This window comes from Agelaius tricolor, unplaced genomic scaffold (assembly GCF_023055355.1).
Source record: "Agelaius tricolor isolate 1412-34295 unplaced genomic scaffold, bAgeTri1.0.p SCAF_1, whole genome shotgun sequence".
Lineage (NCBI taxonomy): Eukaryota > Metazoa > Chordata > Aves > Passeriformes > Icteridae > Agelaius > Agelaius tricolor.
Genome location: NW_027269261.1, coordinates 63,414,694 through 63,442,309, shown reverse-complemented (window position 1 = coordinate 63,442,309; position 27,616 = coordinate 63,414,694). Strand labels below are relative to the sequence as shown.

The following is a 27,616-nucleotide window of genomic DNA, read 5'->3' as shown; positions in this document are numbered from 1 at the left end:
CAAGGTCTGCAGCAATCAGTACACAAACTGTCTTTTAATCAATCTGAAGTTCCAGCTTCAGTGGAGACCCTATTCCGTCAGATTCTTGGGTAGACTGACCTGACACAGTAACAACCCCAGAATTACAGCCAGAGCTTGATCATCAGGAGAATTAACTCTCACAGCTTGGCTGGTTTTTTAAGCTGTTTAAAAATTACTGTGCACCAGATGAGTGCAGCGCTCTACAGGATTAGATCAATTGTGGGACAGAATTGTACTTTCAACTTTCATAAGATGATTTTTTTTCTTCTGTGCTATAGAGGTATTTAGGTAACAGTTTAACTCTTTGGTGATTTGGGTAATTTGCTCCCAGCTGGGGTGACACTTCAGTTCTGCTTCTCCAAGTATGGATCAGAATCAGTGTTTAAACTTTTGCCTCAGCTCCCTAGAGAGGGCTGTACTGTTTGCACTTGTTTATCTTGGATGTTTGCTCCCTGTGGTGGCTGTATCCATCATTGCACTGAATGTGAATCGAAATGGGGTTTCAACATAAAATGCACTGTGAGAAATAACTTGATGAAGTAGTGTGACACTAGAGTTACAGCACAGTATCTACAGTTTATCCAAGTGATGGCATATGGGGAGAAGCTTGAAAGTTTGCTCTGCATTAGCCTTTGCTAGATTTATTCCTGAAAATGGGTCAGCATGCACATCCATCACTGAAGCCATGTAAAAGTTACCAATTTCTGTCACTTCATGGTACCTTCTATTAGCACAGCTTTTCATCAAAACCAGCTGTGTTGTGGGTTGGTAGTGGTACAGTGAGATGGGTTACTTTTCAAAAAGGCAGAGCACAGTAATTATTTATAAATCAAGACTTAGCTCTTTTGTAACAACTTGATCACATAAAGAAATTTATATAGGTTACCTTGTTTGTAGGTGAAGACAACTGATGGTATTTTAATGTCATACATTATACCTTGAATCTAAGAAATGTCTACTATTACTCCTGACAACGACGTGCCAGTTAGAAAATACTTTTCAGACTTTCTTCTGCTTTTGCATGTACCTATGAACTCTGCTGTTTCTTTATTAAATTCATCCTGTAAAGAGGGCTCAATTTGGCTTCATGTCTGATAGTCAAGCATGAAAATACTGATTATTAATACATGGACAAGGAAACTCAAAAACTCAAAACTAGCAAAGGCATGGAAACTAGTAGTAGGTATCTTTCTGAAGGAAAGCAGGACAGTTTAGGAACAGCTATAAAATGTGTGTTCTTTTTTCTATGGGCAGGGGAATGTAGACAATCAGGTTAGTGAAGAGAATAGTTGAGATATTTGTGTTAAAAGTTCTCACTATTTTTAAGTATTCACCCACATCCATGCCAACTCTGTCAGGTTTTGTAGTCATCTTTTGGGATGTAATAGTGAGATAAGCAAGGGTATACTTCTCTTACCTCCTTTGCTTGATTATGAGAGCTTTTCTTATTTTATGCTAAGTACCACTTTCTGTTGGAAGAATATCAAGCATCATGAAGTGTTTCTGTAGGTACAACAGTAAAACATAACAGCAGCTGTTGTTGGAGAAACCAAGGCTTGATTGATTATTGCTGATGATATCTGTTGGGCTTATCTGTGTTAGAGGTTCAGTAATACAGGTTAGTGAATAGGTTGGGCAAATATACAGTGATTTGCCCTATTTTATTTGAAATAAATAAAATACTGCTTGGCAAATGGGAGCTCAGGAGTCTATTCCAGGTTTCATGTCTGGTGGGGAACCTGACTACTACATAGCAGAATAGTAGAAAAATAGACTTTTGATCTTGTCTTTTTCAACATAAATAACTGTAGGATAAATTTTCACAGTTTATGGATTTTTCTTGTCTCCAGCTGAAGACCAAAGTGGTGATTCCAAGTGAAAGTTGAGACCATGTTTTTTCACTGTAGAATGGTTTGGATTGAGAGGGACATTAAAGATCATCCAATCCCTCTGCTGTGACCAAGGATGCTACCCACTAGATCAGTTTGCCCAGGACCTGGTCCAACTTGGCCTTCAACACTTCTGGGATGGAGCATCAAAAACTTCTCTGGGCAAGCTGGGCCAGTATCTCCGCACCCTCTCAGTAAAGAATTTTCTCCTAATATCTGATCTAAACCTACCTTCTTTCTGTTTTAAGGCCAATTACCCCTTGTTCTGTAACTTCATGCAGTTGTAGGAAATCTCCAGCTGTCTTATAGGCCCTTTTTAGGAACTGTAAGGCTGCCCTAGGATTTCCCTGGAGCCCTCTTTTCTGCAGGCTGAACAACTTTCTCAGCCTGTCTTTATCAGAGAGGTGCTCCAGCCTTCTGATCATCTTACAGATGTTAACTTTCTGTCCATCTTTAAGAAAGGCATGGGAAATGTTTTTATAGCCATGCTGAAAGCCTAACAAACCACCACCATTACAACGAAGGTGTTGCTTCTTAGCTATTTTTTAGTACTATTTGCTTCTTTGCTACTTTGCAGTAGTATTTCCTAGTGCTACAGAGACCCTCCAAGCAGGGCTCACTCCTGAGATGCCTAGGTTATTTAAATTTATCATGGTACATGGATAGTCTCCTGGGCCTTGCTTCTTTTCTGAATTACCTTCCTGCACTTGCTCAGTTTTAATATGGGGTCTTTTGTTCTCTCAGGCAGGAGCAACTGCCTCTCTTTTCCAGCTGAGAAAGGGCAGGTATCTGGTTTGTTCTGCTGTCCTCAAAGCTCTTCTTTGAAGAGCATCTTTGGGTCTTTTATTAAAAGCAAATTTGTGTTCTAAGGAATAGAAAAATCAGCATAAGCATACTTACATTGGTAATATGCACACCTGGGCAAAATCAGAAAGCTTTTGTGCTTTTCATTCTTCCCTTAATGAATGCTGAGAGAGCTGTGGGTTTGGGTTAGATTCCTCCAAGGTTTGCAGTTTCTTACATTATTGTTCCCAGGTTAACTTCCTCCACTGGGATTTCCCCTTCCCTCTGCCCTCACACATGTGTGGGGAGGAAAGGTGAAAGCTAACTTTCACAGCCTCTGGGGGCCCTGGAGAGTGCAGGATGAAGCATTCTGCTAGTCAGTCTCTAACTAGTCAGTCGGTCTAACTCTGGCGTGCCTCTTTGGCAGACAGTGACCCAGCTCAGTGGGCAGCCATTCCAGGTGTACCAGCCCTGGTTTTGTCCAGGCATGGGACTAAGCTTTACCTCTGCTCTGGGTTTCAGCTTGTTGTGGATTTCAGAACACTAGAACAGAAAGCAGATAACCTCCATGCTTGCTGGTGATGTGCACTAGGATTGATGAGTAGTCGCAGGCAGAGGCATGATTTAATGCAATGCAGTTTTTCTAAATGCATTGCTGAGATAAAATTATTTCCTTTTTTAATTCACTCAGTGAAGTAACAGGAGATGAAAAGACAAAAAGGGAGAGCTTTCCATGTTGATAATTGTTCACTTCTTGCAAAGGAGAATTTCAGTATTAGTTTGTTTTTCTATAAGTAATTTTCTGAAACCCTGTTCCTCTGAGGTGAGGACAAGAAAATCTGAATGTTTCTGTTGATATCAGATCCATGTGAGCAGGTCATGTTTAGTTCTGTGGAAGAAAAAAGGTGTAGAATTGTGTCACCATGTCATCAAATGAGAAAGCAAATTAAGAGGCATTTAAGAAATAGGTTTAGTGGTATTTAGGTGCATTCTGAAGAATATCTTCCTAGTTTATCCTCAGAGTATTTTTAGAAGAGTTGTAGATGTGACTGTGGAGTCAAAAAGAAGTTTGAACAGGAAACAAACAAAATGGTGTGGAGTTTTGCTCCAGGCAGCCTTGGACAGTTTTGCCATTTAAAGTTTTGGGTCATTTCTGGGGCTAAAGCCACTCTGGTCTCTTCCCACACAGGTGGTGCTGGCTGTGACCCTCGCTGGTGTGTAGCTGCACCATTCCACAGTGCTCCTGGGGACATGGATGTGTGTAAGTGTGCTCCTGACAGTGGTCCTCAGAGTTATGAATGAAGCTGCAATCTCGGCCTCTGGCTAAAGTTGTAAAAACTAGATGACCTTTGAGAATTAAAGTTGATGCTGTGTTTAAATATGCTTTGTAAAGCATTCAGAAGACTTGCTTTTGGAGCAGAAAGGTGCTTTGATGGTGCTGGTGGTGGCTGGGTGCAGTTCTGTACACTTAGATTCTCTCCCAACTTCTTGCTTGTGAGTGCCTTTCACCTGAAGGATGAGGGACTTGCAAGTACTTCAAAGGTCCTGAGACCTTGCTTCTTTTTGTGACCTTTTTTGTGTCTTTTTTGTATTGTGTAGTAACTAATGCAAAACTCATTGAGACCAAATTGTTGTCAAAACTAGAAGAGGTGGTGTCTGCTACAGCCTGCAGTGTTGGTGCCTTAGTGACTCTCTCTGAATGTTAACTGGAGCAGGAATCACTGTGTCATTGTCATGGCTGCATCCACAAGTGCAGCGCTTGTGAAAAGAGAACAAAGAGGACATGTGAAGGGGAGCATCCTCACGAACCCAAGCTGGTGACAGAATAGGAAAGACTCTGGTTCAACTTTTATTAATAGTAAATAGCCTTTAGATGATCTTAATAACAGATAAAATGTTTTATTTTGAATGCCTTCTGGATCTTTTTGAGGACAGTGATACATGCACTGATAAAGGCTAGTGAAGCCTTTCCCTCGTGAGGAGAGGAGTGATGACTCTTGAGTGATTTTACAAATGGTTGTCAGAGAAGAAGGTGGATGAGACAGGCATTCAGGAAGTAACTTATTGCAAGTCTGTTGAGAAGTGAATTAAAGAGGGAGTAAAAGTGAAACACCCTATGGAATATGGTTTGTGAAGTGATGAACAACAAGCAAGAAGTTGTGTGAAAATGTTCTGTGGAGGAGGTGATACAAAACAGAAGATGTTTTTACTATTTGGTAGTGACACAACCTAAGTAGCTGCTGATATAATTACTCTAAGTTCTAGCTGTTTATTCTTGCTTGTCTTGCAGTACCCCTGGGCATCTGTATCATTTGAGAGCAAGGAGGGAGGATGAATGAACTGAAAAAGAGAATGTATTTCACAGGATTTTTTTATTAAGAATTTTGATGGAGACTGCCAGGATATCACTGGCACAAATCAGGGATCCAGACTGATAAAGTTAGTATGAAAAACACAGAAATACCTTAAAGGCAGGTGCAAAATGTGTAGTAAAAGTTTGAAATGGCTTTGGTTTGCACTTCTTGAATCATGTCTACTTGGATTTCATTTGGTTATCACCTGCCACTGTGGAGTTCTGAATCGTGGTGATTCCTTCAAGGACTTTCCACCAACTACTACTGTTTTTTGAAAGAAAATAAATTGATAAGGACACACTTTCCAAATGTACAAGAAAAGTAATTCTTCACTGCTTTGTAACTTATCAGGGAAAATGAAAGAAATGTTTCCAGTGAACTAGAAAAGAATAGGAGAAATGAGTAGGGTTTTGCTTATAAGTAAAGGGAATTTTAATCCAGCTGTTTCTTTACCTAGTGTATAAAAGTCCTCTAGACTATACTGTCCCTTCCCTTGCATCTGCACATTTCCAGAATTATTTTTTTTAATGCATAACTTCCTTGGTAATTTACAGGGAACAATGTGGTGCACTGGTAGAAGTTAAATTTCTCTACAGAAGTGTGTATTTGGCATGACCACATTCACTTTCAGCTTTAAGAAGCAAATAAGCATGTGCATCTCTGAACTAAGAGAGAAGTTTCAGTTAGAAAATGCTTGTTTGTAGATATGTATTATAAAATAGAATGGCCCCTTACTTAAGGAATATAGCTGCAATACAGCAGCACAAGTACAGCCTGCAAATGTCACATTACATCCAGCGTGGGGCAGGCCAAATGACAGGTATAAATCTGGTCTAGTTTGAACTTTGCTTTCTGTGCAAAATCTGAAACAAAGATTTCCTTTAAAAGAAGGCTTAGGGTGTGGAAATGATTTTCTGACTTAAAATATCTTGCCATCTGTTTCTGTTTTCTGTTGGTGGTATCACTGCGTTCTTGGGCAGTAAGTAAATCAGTGTAGAGTCCATGTGTGTGTCCTGTCTCGGTTCCCCCCACTCTTTCTCCTCCCTACCACCCGCCAATAAAAACACTTTTAAAATAAAATGTCAGGAATTGGCAGGAGGAGGCACATACTGTTCTCCTGGTAATTTAAATGTTGCCTTTCTGTAGGATGAAAGGAGCTGGAGCCTGCTTTCTCCTTCTGAATTGTAAGCAGAGTATCCCCTCCTGAGATGCTTTACAGAAGTGAAGCACAACTGAGTAAAAGAGCTGGATGCTGCCTGACATTTAACACTGCTGCTGCTCAGCTGCTCTTAGACATATGAGTCCTTCCTCATGCTGTGAAAAGTACACCATGCTGTTCTGTAAACTGAGGGTTCTAAAGTTCTTAATGCACAGTGGTTTTCTCAAAACTTGGGGGTTTGACATTGTGAGTAGCTGATATTGAAGGGATAAGACTCTGCAAAACAAAAAGAAAATGAAGGAAAATAATAAAACTAGTTATTTGTACCAGTGTCATAACAGATTGTTTTACTTTGTTTTTCCTTTCTCATTCTGTAGCATGTCCTGAGTTCATGGCAGCAGGTAGCCTGACAGGCTACCTCTAAAGCTATACTTCTATCAATTGCTGATGTTAGTGCACAAAGATGGACTGTTTTGGTAGGACAAGGCTCCATTGAAGTTACTGCTAATAAGCAAGCCAGATCTGTTCACTTCAGTCCCATTCAAAACACAGGAAAAGGCTCAGTCTTTGCCAAACTTGAAAAGCTGAAACTATTACAGAGGTTAAAAATTATTTATTTCAAGTGGGTGTGAAACATATTTTCAAAATAAATACTGAAACCACACCTGACTCTTACCACATATATTAATCATATTCTGTGTGGGCATGAAGTACAGAAAATGTTGAGCTTTGTATTCCTTGGTTTTATAAATGCAGGTTTGTTCTAACTAGCATTTAATATAAGCAATGCCTTAGTACTGTCAGATGCATTGTATCTTCTCATTATGTAGTGCTACTCCATTGTGGCTTAGTTTACTCCTGGCAAAAAGATATGGCTCTTTTAATACCTCCCTAATGCTTAACTTTTTTTTTAAAGATGTAGTCATAGGTGGGATTAATTTGACTCTTCAATTCTAAAGTGTACCTATACTTGTGTAAACAAAAGCTGATGCTAATCCTAGTGCAATAGCTTTTTGTGTTTCTGTAACAAATTGTTCTCTTAGTTGAGCATGCTTGTGATCTGTGGTGCTGTACTGATTGTTGTCTGCTTTTTAAGTCAGCTCCTTGATGCACTGGGTGATTCTTCTGAGAACAGTGGTGGTCCATATGCTTGGTTTCAATTTTACATGCTGCTGCAGGTGGTGGTCCATATGCTTGGTTTCAATTTTACATGCTGCTGCAGGTGGATCAGTGTCCTACAGGTATAAAATGCTGGCGTTCCCCAGCATGTAGTATGTGAGGTTTGGGGGATTTTTTGGTTGGTTTTTTAATGTCTTTAAGTATATACTCCCCCTGTACCTGTCTGTGTAAAAGCCAAACTGAGCCTGGCATTGTTTGCATGTGGCAGAGCTCTGCTCACCTTTTAGAGCTGGAAATTGAATGTGGGGAATTTCCCTCCTAAGAATGGATATATTACTGAGGAGCTGCCTCTCCTCCATACTGCAGCCAGATTTGCCTCCATCCTGACCTGCCTGTGCCATGAGCCAAGGCTGCTCAGGGCACCAAGGCTTGCTGAGGTGTTCTTCACCTTGCTCTGGTCTGAGACTCACTGCCACCATCCACACTCTGCATTTCTGTCTCTAACATGTACCTAATCTCTTTGCTCTCCTAAGTTTTAGCTACGTTGCTGAGAGAAAAGAGGTGGTGCAGTAGGATTTTATTTTTTTTTTAATCAGTATAAACCTTGGGTTTGATACCTTGGGTTATGACTCCTCTAATCCTCTGATTTCTGACTGAACTATCATTCAGTAGAGTTCATGCAGCTCAGTTGCTGAAGGAACAATGACAGGATTATGTTGTGTTGCTTTTTAGGGTTTTGCCCTCCTTTTTTAGTTTAAATACTGCATTAGTTGAGTCCTTGTGTCTTCTGGTACCACTATGCAGCAATGAGATCTGCATCCAAATCTGAGGCATTTCTGTCTTGTTTAGTGTGTTGTTCAGCAGGTTTCTCTAATTGAGGATGTTAAAGAATAAGCAGTGTGGGAAATCAAACTTGCCAACCTTCAAATAGTAATTCCTGGAAAGAGATGCTGGTTGCACCCTTTGTCTCTTCATGGAGATACTCAATAAGGAAGGAGTTGAATTGGTGGTCAGCTGCACTTGTGCAGTCAAAACTCACTCATTCAAGATCACTTAGGGCAGACACAAACATGCTCTAGCCGGGTCATTGCAGACTCTCAGGATCCAGCAGGGTTTATTAACTTAGGCTCACTGCCAAGAAAATGCAACTGTGGTGCTCCCAGAGCAAGTAGGATCTGCTGTTTTGGCACGGAGTCTGAGCAGTCAAAGCCTGCCAAGCGTGAAGGGTGCAGGTCTGGGTCCAGCGCAGTTCTTGGATCCAGGAGCTCTAAAAACACGTTGCGGATTTCTGACCATATGGATCAGCTTGGGACCATCAGGACTCATTAGATCTGCAACAGTTTCTGCCCTGTTAACCTCAAGCTTGTTTGTTTGTCTGATTTTAGTTTGGTTTTTATTAAGGATTTTAATTTTGTTAGGGTGCGTGTTTTTTAAAATTTTCAACTCATGAGTTCTGGGGAAATGTATTAGCTTGATCAGCCCCAAGCTCAACTAAAACTTTCTGCACGTGCAGTATGGCATGTAAGGAGCTTCTTGAAAGCAGACTGCAGAGGCACTGAGTGTACTGAACAGGAACCAGCTCAAGGTTCTGGAGTCAGAGCTGCTGATCCTAAATTGACTTTTAATATCTCTGTGTTGTGATTCCCAGGTCGTTTTGCAGGGAAACAGTATGCAAATGTTTCCATTGTCTGCTTTCTCACAGCGTTTGTGAGCCATGACTGGTGCACTCACCATTACACCCAAAGTATGAAGTGGACCTCTTTAGTTAGGACTTGTTTGGTTTTGTGGTGTATGTAGCCATGGTACATAGACCGAGAGAATATGCTTAATAATTGCACTTGTCAGGGTAATTAGCTTTTCTGTTTGGATTTGAAAATGCTTTCTGGAAAAATTGCAGTGTGCTTGGTGTAACTCCATCAAGCACAAATGAAATAATCTGAAGACGGTGTGCTGGGTAGTCTCTGAATTGTTACGGTATTTGAAGTTAATTTTCCTCACAAAATTTACCAATGCTCACTTAACTTTTCCAGGCAAAAGGTCATACAGTTCTTTTTTTTTTTGTTCCTATGTAGGTGCAGCTGGGACAAGCGGATATAAAATGCCCCATCACAGAGTGCAGCGAACACCTGGATGAAACAACTGTCCTCTATAACCTGCCCCATGACGACATCATCAAGTATAAATACTTCCTGGAACTCAGCCGCATTGACTCCAGCACCAAGCCATGCCCTCAGTGCAAGCACTTTACAACCTTCCGGAGGAGAGGCCACATTCCTACCCCTGCCAAATTGGAGAACAAATACAAAGTGAGCATGCTTGCCGGGGCTGTGGGTTAGATGGCACTGCAAAAGTAGGACAGCATTTGGTGAGCATTAAACGAACTTTTTTGTTTCACTGGAGCTGTGTGCAAGCTGTGATTAGGAATGTGAACCTGTAGTAGTACATCACTGATTAAGTACTTAATTGACTCTTAACAGTTCAAGCAGCTGAACTCTTCAGCCTGTATGTTTTGGTAGGTGACATAATTTTGTCTTGACACACATTTTAATTTAAGGGGTGACTTCTTTCTGACATGCAAACAATATGGTCACAGTCAGAAGAGGCTGGGAATGGGGAGTTACCACTACAACTGATAATTTTAGACATACAATTTTTAAGTTTTCCCTGAAACTCTGGGTGAGTGAATTCTGGGCATCTTATGATGTTAGGCTGTTGGCTTCTTCCTTAGTAATAGACCTGTTGTCTGTCCTGCTTGTTGGGTCTGATTTCTTCACTCCCTTACCAGAGATGATACATTGCTGTAGTCTCATCATTCACAATGCAGAATTTGGAGAAGTAGGGGGGCAGGAAAAGCCATTTCTGCAGCATTTCTTTTCATAGAAGAGTTGCTTATACTGTGATTATAATCAAAGATAAGAAGCCAGAATTTGGAATAAGCTTTGAGCTGCTTAAAGTCCATCTGAGTTCCAGAAGACAACAGTGGTCTGCAGCACCATGTTCTGTGATAGTTTTCCATCTGGTTATTAGATTTGTTGTGGTTAATTTCATGATTGAGCTGGTCTTTCCTGGACAAACCAGTTCTCCTTAGTAGGAGTTTAGATGACTGTTTAGATAGCCCTAATTACCCAGCATAAGATTCAGCCTAGTATGAAGATTAAAAGGTGGAAGGTTGTGTATTCATTGGAGTTGAAAAGTTGGTAAAGCTAATTCTAAGTTATGAGCTATTTGTGCATATCTGTGTAGGACATGAATCACATGCCACACTCTGTTGGACTCAGTGTTTTCAAATTTTTGTCATTTTACATTGAGGTGAAAAAAAATCTGAAACTGCAAGTAAAATTCCTTCTGCCCAAAGCTATTCTCCTTCACCCATCTGCTTCATCATCAGCACACATCAGATGTGACCCAGGGTAGATCAGAGCTTGTAATGCTTTGGCAGGCTCCTCTCTAAGGTGTCAGAGGCTGTTAGTGTCCCACAAGTGTGGGTCATTGGTGGTGCAGCTGTTGTATCACAGGCCTGCCAGATATGAGAACATTCCTCAGGGCACAACCAGTGCTCTTTTATGAGTTAAAATGCTACAGTTAAAATGTTCCCAACTGCCCTACAAACCACAATGGGAAAGAATGGGAGACTGTGTGATGCATAGTGCAAGCCAGGAGTAGTTCACTGGTCATGCGGTGGTTCAGTGTGTATACCTGTGATCTGCAGAGCTGAAATCTCCTGGCAACAGACTCAGGCAAAAATGTGTCCTTTGAGCTGAGCCCAGGTGTTGTGTGCAGGAATGTCTACTTGATGCTAGTCAGAAATATAATTGGGAAAATGCTGGCAAGCAGTATGGATGATCGTGGTCCACAGAGCTTCAGCATGCTCTTTGAACCTCAGTTGTTTTCTAATGTAGGTACAGTTTTAGTGATTTGTTTTAAGCTGAGCACAAGGAGAAGTTTTGTTGCAGGAAGAAGGTTTAAAAAGACGACTGTGTATGACATGGAGTGTATGTGAGTAATTTACATACACACATAGCTGTGGACCAATATTACCTGTTTTATTAGGTTCTCATGTGATTACATGTATACATTGTGCCTTGTATTGTAGGCTATTGGGAGGCGAAGACACATTTTCTTTTGTGTATAGCATGGGAGACATCTGACTGGAGGCTTTTGAGGCTGCCCTGTTCATATGCAAGTAATATAAACACCAGTTGCACCAGATGAATTCTGCACCAGCACTGCAAGTGTTGGCTTCAAGAGAACTGAGTCGTGTGGGGAACACATATGCACAAGCCTATGGTAGGGTCATAGCACAGCCAGTACACTCACTCTTTTATACACTGCAAGGGGAAAGCAGTCTAAAATCCAATTCTTTATTTGAACTGATGCTTTAAAAATGTTAATGCCATTTCTAAAATTTTATACAGTATTTAAAATTTTAAGTAACATGGAAATTTAAAGAGGCAGCAAAGTTAGAAATTAGTTTTTCTTATTATAGCTGATTTGTGTCAGCTAAACTGATCTAGGTCCAGCAGCTCAATTGGCTGAGATTCAAGTCTTGGTGTACTAAGCCTAGGAAGTTAACGTGTATGTTGAGGAAGGAGGAGGAGAAGAAAAGGAGAACTTGCTTATCCAAACCTTTCTCCTACTATTACTGCCACTTAGGGTCACACAGAAAACACACTTAGGGTCACTCAGTCTCTCAGCAAGAGAACTATTGAATTTTCTATATAAAATATTTTTATCATAAATGTATCCAGTATTAACTCTGAAAATTTCCTTGCTCCCTCTCATATGTTCTGAATTGAGAGTGTAATGTGGTTGCAGACAAGACCCTAACAAACCATTGTTCAGAGCTGTTATGCAAAAGAGCAATGGAAATGGGCAAAAACTGAAAAATTGCTGCTTTACCTGTTCCATTGTGCATGGAACGGGTCAAGGTTTCACAAGAGTGAGTAAGAAGACGTGTTCTGTGAGGAAGCTCTGGCTCTTGCCTGTTAGAGTTAGTTTTTTGACCTGCCACTTGCCATGGAGAAGCAATACTCTCTGCTCTGTGAGATTCATAATGAAGTTTTCTTGTTCACTTCTGTCAAGAGATAGACGTCACATAAAAGGAGGACTTGAGTGCTTGGGTTTGCAAATGTAAATGTTTTTTCAATGCGGTTGTTACACAAACTGTCTTTTTTTTGAACTACTAAAGAATTTCTGAAAGTTGTTCTAGAAATAGCAGGAATTTGTTCAGATGCTTGATCTGTTAGCTCCCCACTTTTGAGTCAGATTTTATCTTTAAGTGGCAGATATCTTCATGGCTATACATTGCTTCAATCTCTCTTGAGCCTCAGCTGCTGCAGGTGTGGTGATTTTGCTGTGCTCTCCCTCCTTCCCTCAGCAGTTCATTCCTGCCAGCCTGCTTTTGCTTATGTTAATGTTTTAGTGTCACACTGGGAGCTGGATCAAAGATGAGCCCTAATGGGGTACGAAATTTGTTTGTTTTGTTGTTGCTTATTTTCAGCTGTTTCAAGAGAGTGGATGGGTTGATGATGAGGAGAAGGAAGATGTTTTGGCTGGAGCTTGTATTTATTTTCAAATAAAGTGACAGTGACTGCAGCTAGAGACTGTAATTCATGTAATCAGTTAATTGCATGATTAATTTGGCCATCCTATTAGATAACTACTGTTCCACCAAGCAGCAGAAAATCTCACTAAGCTTTTTGTACCTTCAGGTTATAGGAATATTTTTATGAGCAGTCAGTTTTGCTATCATCAGGTCACGTTGTGTTTTGTGTTGAAATTATTTATCAGTTTTGAAAAGTCTTTTCCTGTGAGGTGAGGAAACTGGTAGATAAAGTGGCTTGCAGTAAAGAGGCTTGCTAAGAAAATGGAAGATGTTAGCCTTAAAGATCAGTGTTTCAGAAAGCTGAGAACCAAAAGAGTTAGAACACAAAATTGTGTAATCTTTTCTATTTCAAGGGAGGCTGATCTCCAGGTGGCATAGAAGTTTGTGTATATATCCATTCTCTCAATTTTAATCAACAGAAATAGAAATCATAAAATAAGTGGGAAAATGTTTGTGTGAGAAAAAACATATTTGAAAAAACACAAGGTTAATGTTTTGTTTTGCAGATATAGTTTGTCTGCTTTTCTGGACTATAATATATTTTACTGGTTTAAAATCATATGTAGATAGCTTTTCTGCGTCCTTGCTATGGTGATTTCATATGTAAGTACTGAAGGTTGAATCAAATAACATTTGACTTTCCTTTCAGAAAAGCAGAGAAAAAGTAGAATAAGAATGTGAAAGACTGCTTTAGTTGCCCTGTTCTGTTTGTTTCCTTAAGCACAGGGGCATCACATTGCATCCAAGTTTGAATGGTTTTAGAGGTTTTTTTGCAGCTACTAGTTCCAAGAAAAATAAGGTTCATAAGTACTTAAGGTACATAGTTTTCTTTGCTTGCTTCAGTTACGCTCAGGAAGCACTGAACCCACAGAGAAGTGAAATAGCCCATTCAAAATATAAAAACTATTTACAAGTTCAGTTTTGAGGAAGGTGCTGTCAGGGTGACAGGTGGAAGAGGAAACTGGTAATGAAACATAGAGTTCTTACTAGTTCTGTTAGGGCCATTTGTGGTAAGAAATGTTATTTTGAGTTCCTGTGGTTATAGCCTCATCCTGTATTTCAGTACTTTCTGATTAATGTATTTGGAAACACCTGATGTCAGTGTGCGTGTGTAAGTTTAAATACATATCCTGGTGGCTGCTGCATTGCTTTTGCTTATGTACATGCTATAATAGAAAGATAGAGTATGTAGTTAATTTGTCACATATTCATCAAAAACCAAACCAAAAAAAAAACCAACCCACAGAACTTGTGGTTTAAATTATGTTGCCTTTTTTTTTAAGGAAGGAGCTTTAACTTCCTAACCTGTTGATTTGGGTTTGTACTTGTTAACAACTGTGTTCTCTCTCAAATGTCTGAATACTGCAACTGATAAAAGTTTTCAGATTGTAGAACATTGACTTGTGGCTACAAGCTCCATCTTTGGCTGAGGCATAACAAATACTGAGCCCTTCAATATGATGCTTGCTATAATCTATCTTCCCAGCAGTAGGACACTGACTTGTGTTGTTGAAAGACATAAATTCAATGCAGGGAGGGAGTGGGGGACAAAAAGGAAAAAGGAGAGAGATATGGGTTAGGATAGGTTAGATGACTTCCTTGTGCATATTAGATTTTAATGTATTGTGTAAACATTTATCAGTGCTCTGTGTTAGTTTGGTTTGTAGAAATATAAATGTATCATTCTTTAGGTTCCTCAGAGCAGGAAATTTCCCTTTTGTTAAGCTGGTTTTATTAGGAGAATTCATCTGGGAAGCTGAGATGCAAGTTAGTATATTTTTGTTGATTCAGCATATTGGCCACTGGTTCATTAGATTTTGAGAAAGGGCACTGATTTTGTTGCTTTTGTTTAATACTTCATAATGGCCTTGGATGAGTTTTCAGGCAAAAACTAACAATGTTGGTAATCCACATGTTTCAGTCCTAATGTGTTGTTTCTCTTTAAACAAGATGTAGTGATTGCATGTGTAAACAATTTTGACTAGCCCCAGCAAAATATGTAAGGGATATCAGAGCACCTACTTTGGACTCTTAATTGTAGTCAAGGAAGCATAACACCAGTTGTCAGGACTCAACAGGAGGGCACAGCAGCTGGTGGGAGTGAGAACTTGAGAAATACGTTTTGAGGACTTCACATGTGACTACACTCTGGGATGAAGTTTCCTGAGAAGCACCCCCATACGTCATGGTCAGCACAGATGTTTCTGTGGTTTGGTGGTGAACCAAGTCTGGACGCAGATATAACCAAAACCGCTTGGTTTGGCTGGTTGAATTCCTCAGTCCCATCCATCAGCTGGGTACGAAGCCAGGGCAGTGCCAGACATGGACTGCAGCTGGAGATGGTGGACAGGGCTCGGCAGTCGCTTGAGCCTGAGATGTTTTGCTGCTGAACAAAGTGAACATGTTGCGGGAGCCTGGATGTGCCTGAGTGTTAAGGTGTCTTCTAGTTCGTGCTGTCCTTAGTCATGATCCTGGTTGGAGGCCTGTCTTTTTTCATATTAGCAGCTGCAATGTGCCTCTGTTTATTACTCCTGCAAACACAGTAGCTGCCTTAGCTTTTCATGAAAAAAAAAATAAACAGGCTGCAGAAGAAGACGTGATGACGATGGTACCTGTTTGACACAATGATTGAAAACTGAGGGAGCGGAAAGAATAGATCCTTTCCCAATTTGAGTATGGCTTGTGGGTTCTGCCATTAGGTGTGGTCTGTAGCAAGTGGGCTGTTTGGCACGGGCTCAGCTTGCCTTGACGCAGTCAAGAGCAAAAGGAAGTGCCTGACTTCCCGTTGGTAGTTGTGGCTCTTGGATGAGAGCCTTGCTCATGGCTCCTTTTCCCAGGACCATTTCTAATATAAAGCTTCAGAACCCATATGAAGCCAAGCTCTGTAGCACCTCTTCAGAAGACCAAGTGCTTTCTGTGATAGCCTTGGTAGTGCAGTTTGTTCCTAGAGAAGGACAGATCCACTGCACTGAAAACTGTCAAGCTAATTTTCAGGTGTTCTCACAAATGTATTGGAGGCAATTGAGTAAGCTTTCTGGATTCTGCCTTTTGTCTGTTGACCCACACAATCACTTTGGGAAGTAGTGCCTGTGATTAAGCCAAGCTACTTGTGCTTCATTCGATTGAGGCCTTTCCCAGCTTTAGCAATTACTTTTGTATTTTCTCTTTTTTGAAAAGGAAAAGAACAAGCTAGCTTCCACAACTTCTTGTGTTTTTAAAATAGAGCCTCCAAAAGATGTTAGGTCTTTGCTGGACAGCTGCTCCTGTAATTGAGGAGCAGTGGTTTTAAAACAGGCTTTCTAGTTGTATCAGCACCCAGCTTGCAAACATGTGGTGTTTTCTCATTTATACAGATCCAGTGTCCGTCTTGCCAATTTGTCTGGTGTTTCAAGTGCCACTCTCCCTGGCATGAAGGTGTTAACTGCAAAGAATACAAGAAGGGAGACAAGCTGTTACGTCACTGGGCCAACGAAATCGAACACGGGCAGAGGAATGCCCAGAAGTGTCCAAAATGCAAGGTGAGCTGCTCTCCCTTGGCTTGCAGGTAGTGGCTTCAAACTGTTCAAATATGTATTTAAATATACATAAGTACTTGTAGCTTCTGCTTAGCATTGGAAATGAAATTCACGCTTGCTGTGCAGTTTCTTGTAATGACCCATTGAGAAAAACAGGTCAGATTTTTTTGCTGGTTCCTGCACTGATTCTGCAGAGTGTCTGCATGTCAAGAAACATTATGGAAATTATTAAGAGGGGGCTTTGATGAAGCATAGAAATGTTTGGGTCAATTAATTACAAAATAAATTAATCCTAAAATCTTTAAAGAAATGGAAAGCTTTAGGGAAATTCAGTGCCCTTTGTCAGGTTTTTCAGAGAGTTAGAGTGTATTCAATGTCTGAGTAAGGCTGGAAATACTCTGTCAACAAGTTAACTAAAGGAAACTAAGACTTGGCAAAACTCTAAGTTTTGTAGCATTGAATGTTACTACTCACAAGCTGTACCTCAAGGTGGGACTTCACAGGCCACGCCTCAAGTGCTGTGTCCAGTTCTGGGCCCTTCACTTCAAGAAGGACATCGGAGATTCTGCAGTGAGTCCAGAGGAGGGCAACAGAGCTGGTGAAGGGTCTGGAGCACAAGTCCTGTGAGGAGTGGCTGAGGTGGCTGAGGTCCCTCCTGAGCCTCCTTTTTAACCTGGAGAAAAGGGAGCTCAGGAGGCACCTCTTCATTCTCTACAACTACCTGAAAGGAGGATGTAGGCAGGTAGGGGTTGGCCTCTTCTCCCAGGCAGCCAGTGACAGGGCAAGAGGGAATAGCATCAAACTGCAGGGGAGTTTCAGAATGCACATCAGGAGGAATTTCCTTGCAGAAGGGGTTGTTAAACATTGGAATGGGCTGCCAGGGAGGTGATGAAGTCACCAACCCTCAAGGTGTTCAAGAAATGACTGAATGTGACAGCGCCATGGTCAGGTGACAATGTGGTGATTGAAGGTTGGAGTTGATGATCTCAGAAGTCTTTCTCATTCCAACATGGATGCTTCTCTGAAGTCTTTCTCATTATTAATTTTCAGCACTGAAATGCAGTTCCACACCCTAAAAATGTCATCGATCCCTTCAGAGATGAGCAGCATTTCCCACTACTCAGATGAGATGCAACAGCCCTGCACACCCCTGCCCCAGTTGCCATTAATGAAGGCCACTCTTACATTTGTTCACAGTTTTTTTCACAGCTACCAACAGAGTAGTAAGTCAAAGCTGGAGTGTTTCATGGAAAATTAATATTGAATTTTTACTTATAAGATTTACTTATAAGCATACAAAGTATATGTAACACTTTGAGCCTTACACTGTGCAAATAAGAAAGTGTTTATCAGTTTATAAAGTATCATATTTTGGTCTTTGAGAAAGAAATGCCTGTGATGCTATAGCTTGAAATTGAAAGATTTCAAAACACTGAGCAAAATTGTAAAGCTCTGAAATCAGTACCTTGTTTTTTACTCTTCCTCCTACACACGTGTGACCTTTTATCAGAGTTTTTGCCGCTTGCTTTTTGGTAAAGTTCATAGATTTGAGTCAATTCCAAAAATGTTCACTTTCTGGGAAGTCTTAAAGTAAAATACTTCGTTCTTTTCAGAGTGGGAAGAAGTGTCTGTTTTGATTTTAATTGTTTAACTTGTGTCAGATTTTATGACAATGGGAATGATGTAACTTAAATAAATTGTCCAAAAGATTAAGAAGGTGGACCAAGCAAAAACACATGAATGTGGAAAACCAGGAGTGGTAGCTGATAGCTGGAAAGAGAAAGGAACCAAAACTGCTAAGTATAACATTCAGCATGAATAAGTTAAAATTTAAAATGTTGTGTTTAAATATTCAACTCTTTTCACCATCTTCAAAAGAAAAGGTTGGACACTTTAAACTTACATGGCTTATTACTAATTCTGAAGCGTGAAGTTGCATGAGTTTGGCTGCTAATTTAAAAAATACTTGAGGTTTCTTTTCTTAATCAAAGGAAAATAAAACCTCCTACATGGTGGGAGGCAGTATGGAAACTTATGAAACTAGCACAGAAAAAGAACCTCTGTTAAGTCCTTCTTGGTAATGTGGCACTGTAAGTGAATATTGAAGAGGGAATTCAACCTTTTATTAAACTGTGTTGCTACCCCAACTCTTGATACTTTCTTCTTCAGAAAAAAAGTTCTTCCTGCCTACAATGTCCAAAATGTTTCTCAACATACTGTTTATCTTTAAATCAAATCTATAACCTACAAGTAATCAAAAGTAACACTTAGCTGGCAGTTAGTTCAAAAAAATACATCTTTGGGTAGTTTAAAAAATACATCTTAACCATTATTCTACATCAAATCTGTAGTAGATGTTTGGGCACATAGGGATAAGCATTCTGACAGTTAACAATTTGAAGTCAGGGGGATTACATCTAATACTTCTCTGCCTCTCTCTCCCATCCATCTCTCCCCCCAAAACCTGTTTATAAAATCACATTAAATTAGATGAGAATCCTATTTCCAAATAAAATAAAGAGTGACAAAGAAAATGATTTGTAAGATACTATTTGATTTATCCATGTTCTAGGTCCACAGAGGCCATGTTTCTGGTGAAAACATACTTTATTTTTAACCTCTTTCATATTTTGGTTGAAAATTTGCAGTAGCCAAAATTGGCAAACAGATTGAGGGAAAGTCAATATTAAATTGTGTTCAAAGATACTAGTATTTCCTCTCTTCACTAAAACTGAAATTAACGGAAATTTAAGGTAGAAACTTAAGTAGAGGTATTTTCTTTAATGAAGTAATATGTAAAATTACTGGTAGCTTCCAAAGTGTGATACTGATGACAGTGTAAACTGTGACCATATTTTGCAGATAGCTTCTGGAGATAATTACTTATACCTACAGATACATACATACACTGACTCTTTTTAGCTGTACCATGGAGAAATCAAATGCATTATCTTCTCTGAGCATGCAGGTGAGAAAATCAAAACACACCTGGGGGTATGTGTATACAAAGGCAGATCCTCAGGCAAATATGAGTATTTCTCAGTGGTTTGGCTAAGTGATTTGAAAGAACATAATCCTTTGTAATGTCAATATAGCAGGGACTGTTAGATAAGCTTAAACTTGATTACTTTTTCCGATAGTCGGATACAGCTTTTAGCCCATCTAATAGGAATGGCTGATATTTACCTGGTCTCTCCAAGATGTGTTTACATAAGATAATAAAAATATCACACACAGTCCAAATGCTTAATCGTAGATTCATGTTGTGACTGTGTGTCAGTATGGAAATATGGAAAAAATGCTACTTTTTTTTAACTGTATCTTAAATTTATTTTCACTTTTTTTTCCCTAATACAGCCTTTTCCAAATTTGCTAGACACTATTTTGAGAGTCAGTATAGACCATTTTTCTCAACAAGACTTGTCCAAAAAGGTCTGGTCTTGTTCTAGAGTAAGTTGGCTAATCAGTGAAAATTTGCTACATGATTGGGTGTAATTTGCCAAAACTCATAATATTTTTTTCTTTCCCCAGTACTGTTTTAAGGGGTTATTTTTTACAATTTCTTGGTATGTTTGCAACAAAATGCTTTTGTTTACACAAGTGTTTTTACAGTACAGCAAACCAAGGAAATACTCCATGTTGGTGTTATCTTACCACAGATTTCAAAAGCAGCACTATCTGAGGAAGCACCACATAGCAGCTCTGGCTTGGAAGGCTTTGAACAGCAGCAGAAATTTAAGAACAAGCAGGTCAATGCAAATAAAGGAGCGTGTGCTTCTTATCTTTCTGATTCATATAAGCATTACCAAATAATTCAGGGCATAGTTTTTGGAAGCACTCTGCAAATTAATTCTCATCTTCTGGAGGGAGGAGAGTCCTTATTTGTGTACAAAGTGATAAAGCTGTGCAGGTTTTCTTCAGAGGTGGAGGAGACATGGCCACTCATCTCAGAACTCTTGGCAGTGATTTCCCTAGAAGATTTCTTTGAGAGGGCATGTAACATGCAGAGGGGGTAAAATAAGGGTCTGAAATAGCCACTGTGCTACTTCCAGTTTGGAGTCAAGTAGACAACTGATGTGTTTGCCCCTGGTGTGTAGTTTTCACCCCTGTTGTTCTGGAAGCCATTCCTGGGTTTCCGAATGGCTCACCTTTCCCTGTAAGGCGGGTGTACGTGTTTGGTTTTGAACAGGCCATGGGTGCAGGGTGAAGCTTGTAGCTTTGACTGAATGCATGGAGGCATTCAGAAGCTGGGCTTGCAGTGGCCATGCTGCAGGGCAGCCTGCAGTCACACTGCACCAAGCCCTGCACGGCTGCAGATTCCCACAGCCAGCGGCATTCCCGGCCTCACGCGTTCCCTGGCTGCCTCCTGTGCCCTGGTGCTGCCAGTGGGGCAGGAGCACTCGGAATACCTGAGCCATCGACCGTGGCTTTCCCGACCTATAGGTTTGTCATCCATCTCTGTCACTGGATTATCCGGAGGGCGCGGAGGCATGCCCGCGTAAACTGGAGATGAAGTTGATCTGGTGAGATGTCATGTCTTGGGCTTGAAAGCAGCCTGACCAAATGATCCAAAGTTCACCTGGCATTGTCAGTCTGCAAAGCCCTGCAGCTGGGGTTCGTGGGGTTTTTTACTTTGTTTTTTCTAATCAAGTCTTTACTCACTGTACTGGCCTACACCTTTTTTTTTGCAATAAAAAGGTACAGGTGAGTACAGCTGGTTGTTCCAGATTTGCAGCATTTGAAGACAGTTACATGTACAGATGAGTACTGACTAAAATATTTTTATGGTTAGCTTTTTGATGAAGTAAATATGAAGTGCATGTAGTTGCAATATTTGTCTGTGAGATAATAAATCCTTATCAACTTCTTTCATGTTTCAAGAGGACAGTATGTCTGGAGAATTTAGGGCAGGACCAAGTAGATGGACAAATGATTCAGGAGCAATGCATGACTAACTGGAGCTGGGAGGATTCTAGGAAAGCATAGGTAGAAGGATGGCAGACAGTTTCTAAGAGGTGGATATTTCTGATATGAATGGTAGAACATAAAAGGCTATTGCTAGCATCTCCTTGAAGTTCTTACTACCAATAAAAATTACCTTATTTTTGGAATGTGAACTAATTTTGGTTTGCATCTAGGATTTTTATAGGTTCCATGGTTCTACAGAATTACAATGAGGATGAGTGATAACTTAATTGGGTTGGTAAATTAGAGAAGAGATAGGAGAATTCAACAGTCTTGATTCAAAAAGAAAATAAAGCAACCAGTTAATTCTCATTAGTCAAAAAATCTAGTTCCCTCATTTACATTTTTAAGATAGAATCAGCAGATGAGGAGAATTACCCTTTAAATTATGGAAGTCTCTGTAGTTGCTGTCTGAGTTGGTCCCCTGAAAAATTAATTTTAATTAAATTTTAAAGTTAATTTGTCAAGATACTTTAAGTCACTATTAAAATACCTTTGTTTCAGTTCAAGTTCATCTGAGGAATTACAGTAACTCCAGAACTGTAGTCAACGTCTTTTTTCACATGTAACCTGAGAAGTAAGAATTTGAACTGACAATGTAATGTCCCTTTTAGGAAAAAAAAAGTGTATATCTTAAGTTATGCTTGATATTGGGTAGAGTTCTCTTTCTGCTTTGCCTACTGTCAGTGCTTAACTGTGAAAGTTTTGAAGTCAAGTGGCTTATAAAGCTCATCAGCAATGGTGGTTTTTCAGATGCTTCTGGAAAACAAGACACCTGTAATACAGCAGAATTCCTTGGGGTAAAGCACGATGTTTGCTCAGTCAGACAAATTTTAATCTATTAATAGATTAAATACTTGCCCACTAGAAAGTTTTGGTTTTTTTAATAGCCCAGTTCTCTCTTTTGTGAACATTTTCCCCTCTTGTATAAAAGCAGCATTTGAAAGTATAGAAAAGCAAATCCTGAGATCACTACTGTGGCACAGGGAGGCTGGCAGGGGTATCTGGAGCTACTGTTACCCTTGTGACTCTTCTACCACGAGTGTTGCAGGTGGAAAGCATCACTTTGTTACATGGATAGAGTGCAAGTTTCACCAGATGTTTGGGTGAGCAAGGTGAGAGCCCAGATCACCCCTGATCAGCACCAAAGAACAAATGCATTTGACCCTCCCAAGAATGCAGGATACCCCAAGAGTCACGAGTCTCTCTGGAGCTCACTGAGCTTTCAGTGTCTCTGGTGCTTGCAGAGCCACTGAGTGGTCGTGCCATGTCTTTGCCTGTACTTCCCTGCAAAATAAATACATGTAGGTAAGTATAGGAGGTTTCAGGAGGCGTTGATGGATCTGTTGCAAGTTTCAACAGGTGAAATTCAAATTGGATGTAATGGAAAAAAGTATTCCCAGGGAGGATGGTGAAGCATGATATAGATTGCTCAAAGAGGCTGTGACATACCCATGCTTGGAAATTTTTAAATCTAATGGGATGAGATCTGGAGCAATGTGATCTCTCTGGAGATATCCCAGCTTGGAGTTGGGGGTTAAAATAGATGACCCCTGAGCATCACTTTCAACCTCAATTATTAGGCTATCTACAATTCCACTGTGGAACGTGGTCTTGGAATGCAGGATGGGGAACTATTTAGCAGGCAATTGGTAGAAAGATGGCTGTAGAACTAGGGCAGCCCTATTTCATGCTGTGCTGTGGGTATCATGAAAGCTTGGTGTAAGTTTTTATTCCACAAATAGTTTGTGGAATTTTTTTGTTTGTTTTTTTAAGAAGGAGAAAGCATCCATACTTCTCAAATAATGTACTGTAACAGCAGTGTCTTTCTGGTGTTTATTACAAAATGCCATATCAATTTGTGATGAAAAAGGGAGTGGAGCCACAGGTGGCCTAAGAGGGAAACCCATCTGGGGAGGGGTCAAACGGAGTTCATAACTATATTCACTGTGTTGCTTTTATTTTTAATAAAGTTTGGTGCTAGCATATCTACTTCAGCAATAAAACAAAAATTTCAGTCAGGACAAGAATTCTCATCTGATATGAAGAACATTTAAACCAAAAAGGAGGATTATGTAGGAAGTGGGAATCTGGAAACAATAGAACTCACATTTAATGCTCTGAAACATGCCTCAGAAAACCATTATTGTCTTAAGCCAGCTGCAGTATTAATTAATGCAAGTGTTGACTTTGCAGGGGGTTGCTTGCAGCTTCTTTTCTTCTGGCACGTGAACTGCCCTGGGGAGTGCCCGCTTTCCTGTGCTTAGGAAGGGGGGAAAAATAATATTTCTTCTTTCCTTCTGCTCATCCAGATCCACATCCAGAGAACCGAAGGGTGTGACCACATGACCTGTTCACAGTGTAACACTAATTTCTGTTACCGTTGTGGAGAGAGATACCGCCAGCTCCGCTTCTTTGGAGACCACACGTCAAACCTCAGTATCTTTGGATGCAAATACCGCTACCTCCCCGAGAGACCACATCTGAGGAGATTAGTGCGAGGCTCTGTCTGTGGTGAGTGCATTAGGGCTCCTTGTGGAGAGCTGCACGATGAAGGGATGGGGGGATAGGGCAATTATAGTTAAATTAAAACTAGTGGTTTATAGGATTGGATGGCCAACTTGTTTTTCAGTTATTCAAAAGGTGGCTTATTAAGTATATTTAAATATATGGCACTTGCCCTCCCTTTTTAGATGGACTGTGTATGATTAAGTATTGTGTCCTCTTCTGATAGCTTGTTTCCTAATTTTTTTTATAATACATAAGCAAACTGTAAAAGTGCTGTCAATATGCATATCTCTGGCTGTGTTCATTATTCTCCAAGAATATTGGAGAAATGGGTCACAGGAGAAACCTTATTTAAATTAATGTTGGTGTAAGTCTGTTTGAATAAAGTGCTCTTTGAATTTGAACCTGATCTGAGTAAAAAACCTCAAGGTTTTCCCGTATAAATAGGAGGACACTATTTTTACTGTTAGCTTTAGTTCAGATAAAATCAGCTTGAAACAAAATACAACTTGATATACATCAATTTTGCTCACAAAAGTATGATGCTTAAAATGTCTTTTTATTAACCAAAAGGCACTCATAATTTGCTTTTGAGACAGATATCTTTCTCAACTTACAGAAGCACAAGATAATAAAGTAGACTCTTATATTATGAGATTATCTTTCATACATGTGAAGTACAGTCATTGTAGTGAGTTTACAGCATGCAAGGTGACCTATAATGTTACAAGAAATGGATGTATTAGCTGTCAAAAAGCGGATACCTGACAAGCAAAATAGAGCTTTCCATACTTTGAATTAAGGCATAAAAATTGGAGATGACTTGTAGTTCACCTAGAATGAGGAACTGCTTTGAGCTTGATTGTAAAGGTAAAGGCAAGAGACAGAACAGGTGGGGAAAAAGCAAACCTGAGGTGAAAGCATTACTCCTGAGTCAGACATGTTCCAGTAAGAAAACTAGGTGGTTTCCAGAGCAGCATAAAAATTGACACACAAACTCGTAGACCTGATAATGAAAATGCAGTCTTGCTGCTCTGCATTGTGGGGGCTTTGCAAACCTGGAATGCTTGTTTTAAAAAAGTGGCAATATGGCATCCAAGCCCATTAGTTTGACCTTAGGAACTTGCAAGGCTTTGGTAACAAACTTTGAGAGAAGTGATTTAAAAATATAGAAATAACTAGAAAGAAGATGAAAATTGAAGATGATTGCAGGTGCCTACTCTGAAACATTTTGTAGAGATGAGTTGCAACACACCAGAAGATCTAGTCTAGATGAAAGACAGTGTTGGCATTAGGGCACGTGAATATAAATGTTCATTAAAAATTTAGGCTTAAACTTCAAGAGCTGTTTCAAAGCACTTAGTAAGATTTCAGAAGAGCTTTCAGTAACAGCCACAATGGAAAACAATGTAAGCTTTTTTTAAATAGATCTTGTTATATTTAGTGTAATATATTTAGTGTAATTAGTCTCTGCTGTAACAAGAGATTGTACTCTGAGGCATTACCAAGTCAGTGTTGCTCACATGCAGAATCATGGGTAATATTATTAGAATCTAGAATAGTTTGGGCTGAGAGGGACCTTTAAAGGCCACCTGCAATGAACAGGGGCATCTTCAACTAAGTCAGGTTGCTCAGAGCCCTATTCAGCCTGGTCTTGGATATTAAAGCTCCATGGTAAATATGCGTATGCTCATTTACAGGATCGCACATAGATAAGGTATAAGATACTTTTATTTTCATCTCCTATTTGCAAGTGTACTTGTGGTTTGCATTAATTAATAAACCAAGAAAGATTAGCAAAGCTCAGAGCCTCACAATACATTTCTCATAGGGTTTTCTGTTAAAAATTTCTCTCCAAAGCTCCCTCTGTCATATGATGTGATTTCTCACAAGAGGGGTCATCATCTGAATAGAGACAGAGGTACCTGAATCTGCCAGCACATGTAGTAAGTGCTCACATTTTTACAATAGCTTCTTAACACTCAAGTTGACAAGAATTCGGCAAATTCTTCATCTGTACTTATGACCTTAAATCTCTGTCATTTCTACAGCTCTAGATTTGAATATTGATCCTGGTACACTTTATGAATAACTACCAAAATACTCCAGAGACCCAACAGAACTCATACATGAAAATAAAAAATTTAAATCTTCAGAAATTTGCATCTGATTTGAATTTGGGAATTGAGCTCACAGCTCTTCTCCACTACAGTAGATTTTGGCTGTGACTTGAATGTGTGAGCCGGTCTAGGTTTTTGTACTCTTTTCCACATGAGGGTACGTGTGGGTTTTCACATTGATTTTTAAAAATGTGTTGTATTGCTGGAAGATTGTACCTCCTGACCTTTTGAAGACTGTATAATCCCAGACTGTGATCCAGTTTGTTTGTGGATTATGCCATTTCAATGCCGGAAATTTGCTAGGATCATCTCTCTTTGTAAAACAGAATTCAACTGAATTGATCTGTGGCTGTTAATTGGGCTTGTATAGAGGTCTGCCTAATGAATCTGTCCTCAGCAGTGGTCAATTAGAAATAAGATCTCACTCCCTGTTTGTTTCCAGTAATCATTGCTTTAGACACTTTCTTACTTTAGGTTTGTATCTGAACTTTTGCTTTGTAACTTCAGTGGATGGATCCTTCACTAGTTTTAACAGTTCTTAAATTTTGGTTTCTGCAACATTTCTGGTAGAGGCTCTAGGATTTCACTATCTGTCAGGTGGAGAAAGTCCTGGGTTTTTTTTTATTGATTACTGATAATTTTATTGGCTAGTTTTGTTATCATGAAATTGAGTAAATAATAATAGCTTGCTGGCCTTTTCATATCATTTTTTATGGAGCATCCATCAGATTCTTCTTTGTCATGATACTGGTTTTATTTTTTGTTTTGTTTATGTTTTATGTGTTGAGCTGAAGCTTACTAGTCTTAATCACTTAAGATCAAATTTAAACCCAAAAATGTTGAATTCCAGTTAGGGATCACACCCAGGCTCAGGGAGGTCCCAGTAGCTAGAACTGAAAATATAAATATATAAATACTTTATCAGGCAAAAGAGGACCATTATCATCAGGAGTTGTTACTGTAGAAGCCGGGGTTTTAGTTCTGTTCTGAAAGTCAGCAGAAGAAGAGATGGTAGCAGAGACGCCATTAAAAGCATAGACTCTACATTTTAGTAACATGTACTGAGAAACAGAGGTTGGATTTCCTGTAAAAAATGCCTCTGCTAGTTAGCTAAGTAGTGGAAACTAAAGGAATGTTATCTTGGCTATTGGGAGACTGGTGAGGTGTTGCTAGATATGTGGGGGTTTTGTATGACTTTTTACTTTATTGCTATGGAGATGAAATACTTTAATAAACGTGATTTTGTAGCCATGTGGAGTGAAGGTTTTTTGGGTTGTTTCTAAAATCTGGCTGGGTGGAGTGTGTAGAAAGATCACCACAAGGCAGGCTGGCATGCTGGCATGATTTCTATTGAGGAGCAAGTGCGCACAGTCACAAACTGCTCTGCAGTAAAAATAAGGGAAAAGAATTTATGGCAGCATAATTTTAAACATAATTTTCTTCATCAGCCAGCTGTTATGTAAAGGTGATAGTAATCACAGGGAGAAGAAAACCTCAGAAGTGATCTCTGACATTTCTTTCCCTTTTTTAGCCAGCATGGTTTCTAGAGAAACTGTCCTGTGACAGTACAGTGGATAT

General features: G+C 39.7%; 1 protein-coding gene across 2 annotated transcripts in view; it reads left to right on the top strand.

Annotated features, from left to right (window-relative positions):
* Positions 1-27,616, top strand: part of RNF217 (ring finger protein 217) — a 65,440-nt gene that overhangs the window by 22,712 nt on the left and 15,112 nt on the right. For both annotated transcript variants that reach the window (XR_011680773.1, XM_071437526.1), the window contains exons 2-4: positions 9,398-9,631; positions 16,284-16,448; positions 23,723-23,924. Coding sequence is in view for 1 of the 2 variants with exons in the window: in XM_071437526.1 (XP_071293627.1) it covers positions 9,398-9,631; positions 16,284-16,448; positions 23,723-23,924 (601 nt within the window). In the remaining variant the exon portion in view is untranslated. The remainder of the gene's footprint in view (positions 1-9,397; positions 9,632-16,283; positions 16,449-23,722; positions 23,925-27,616) is intronic.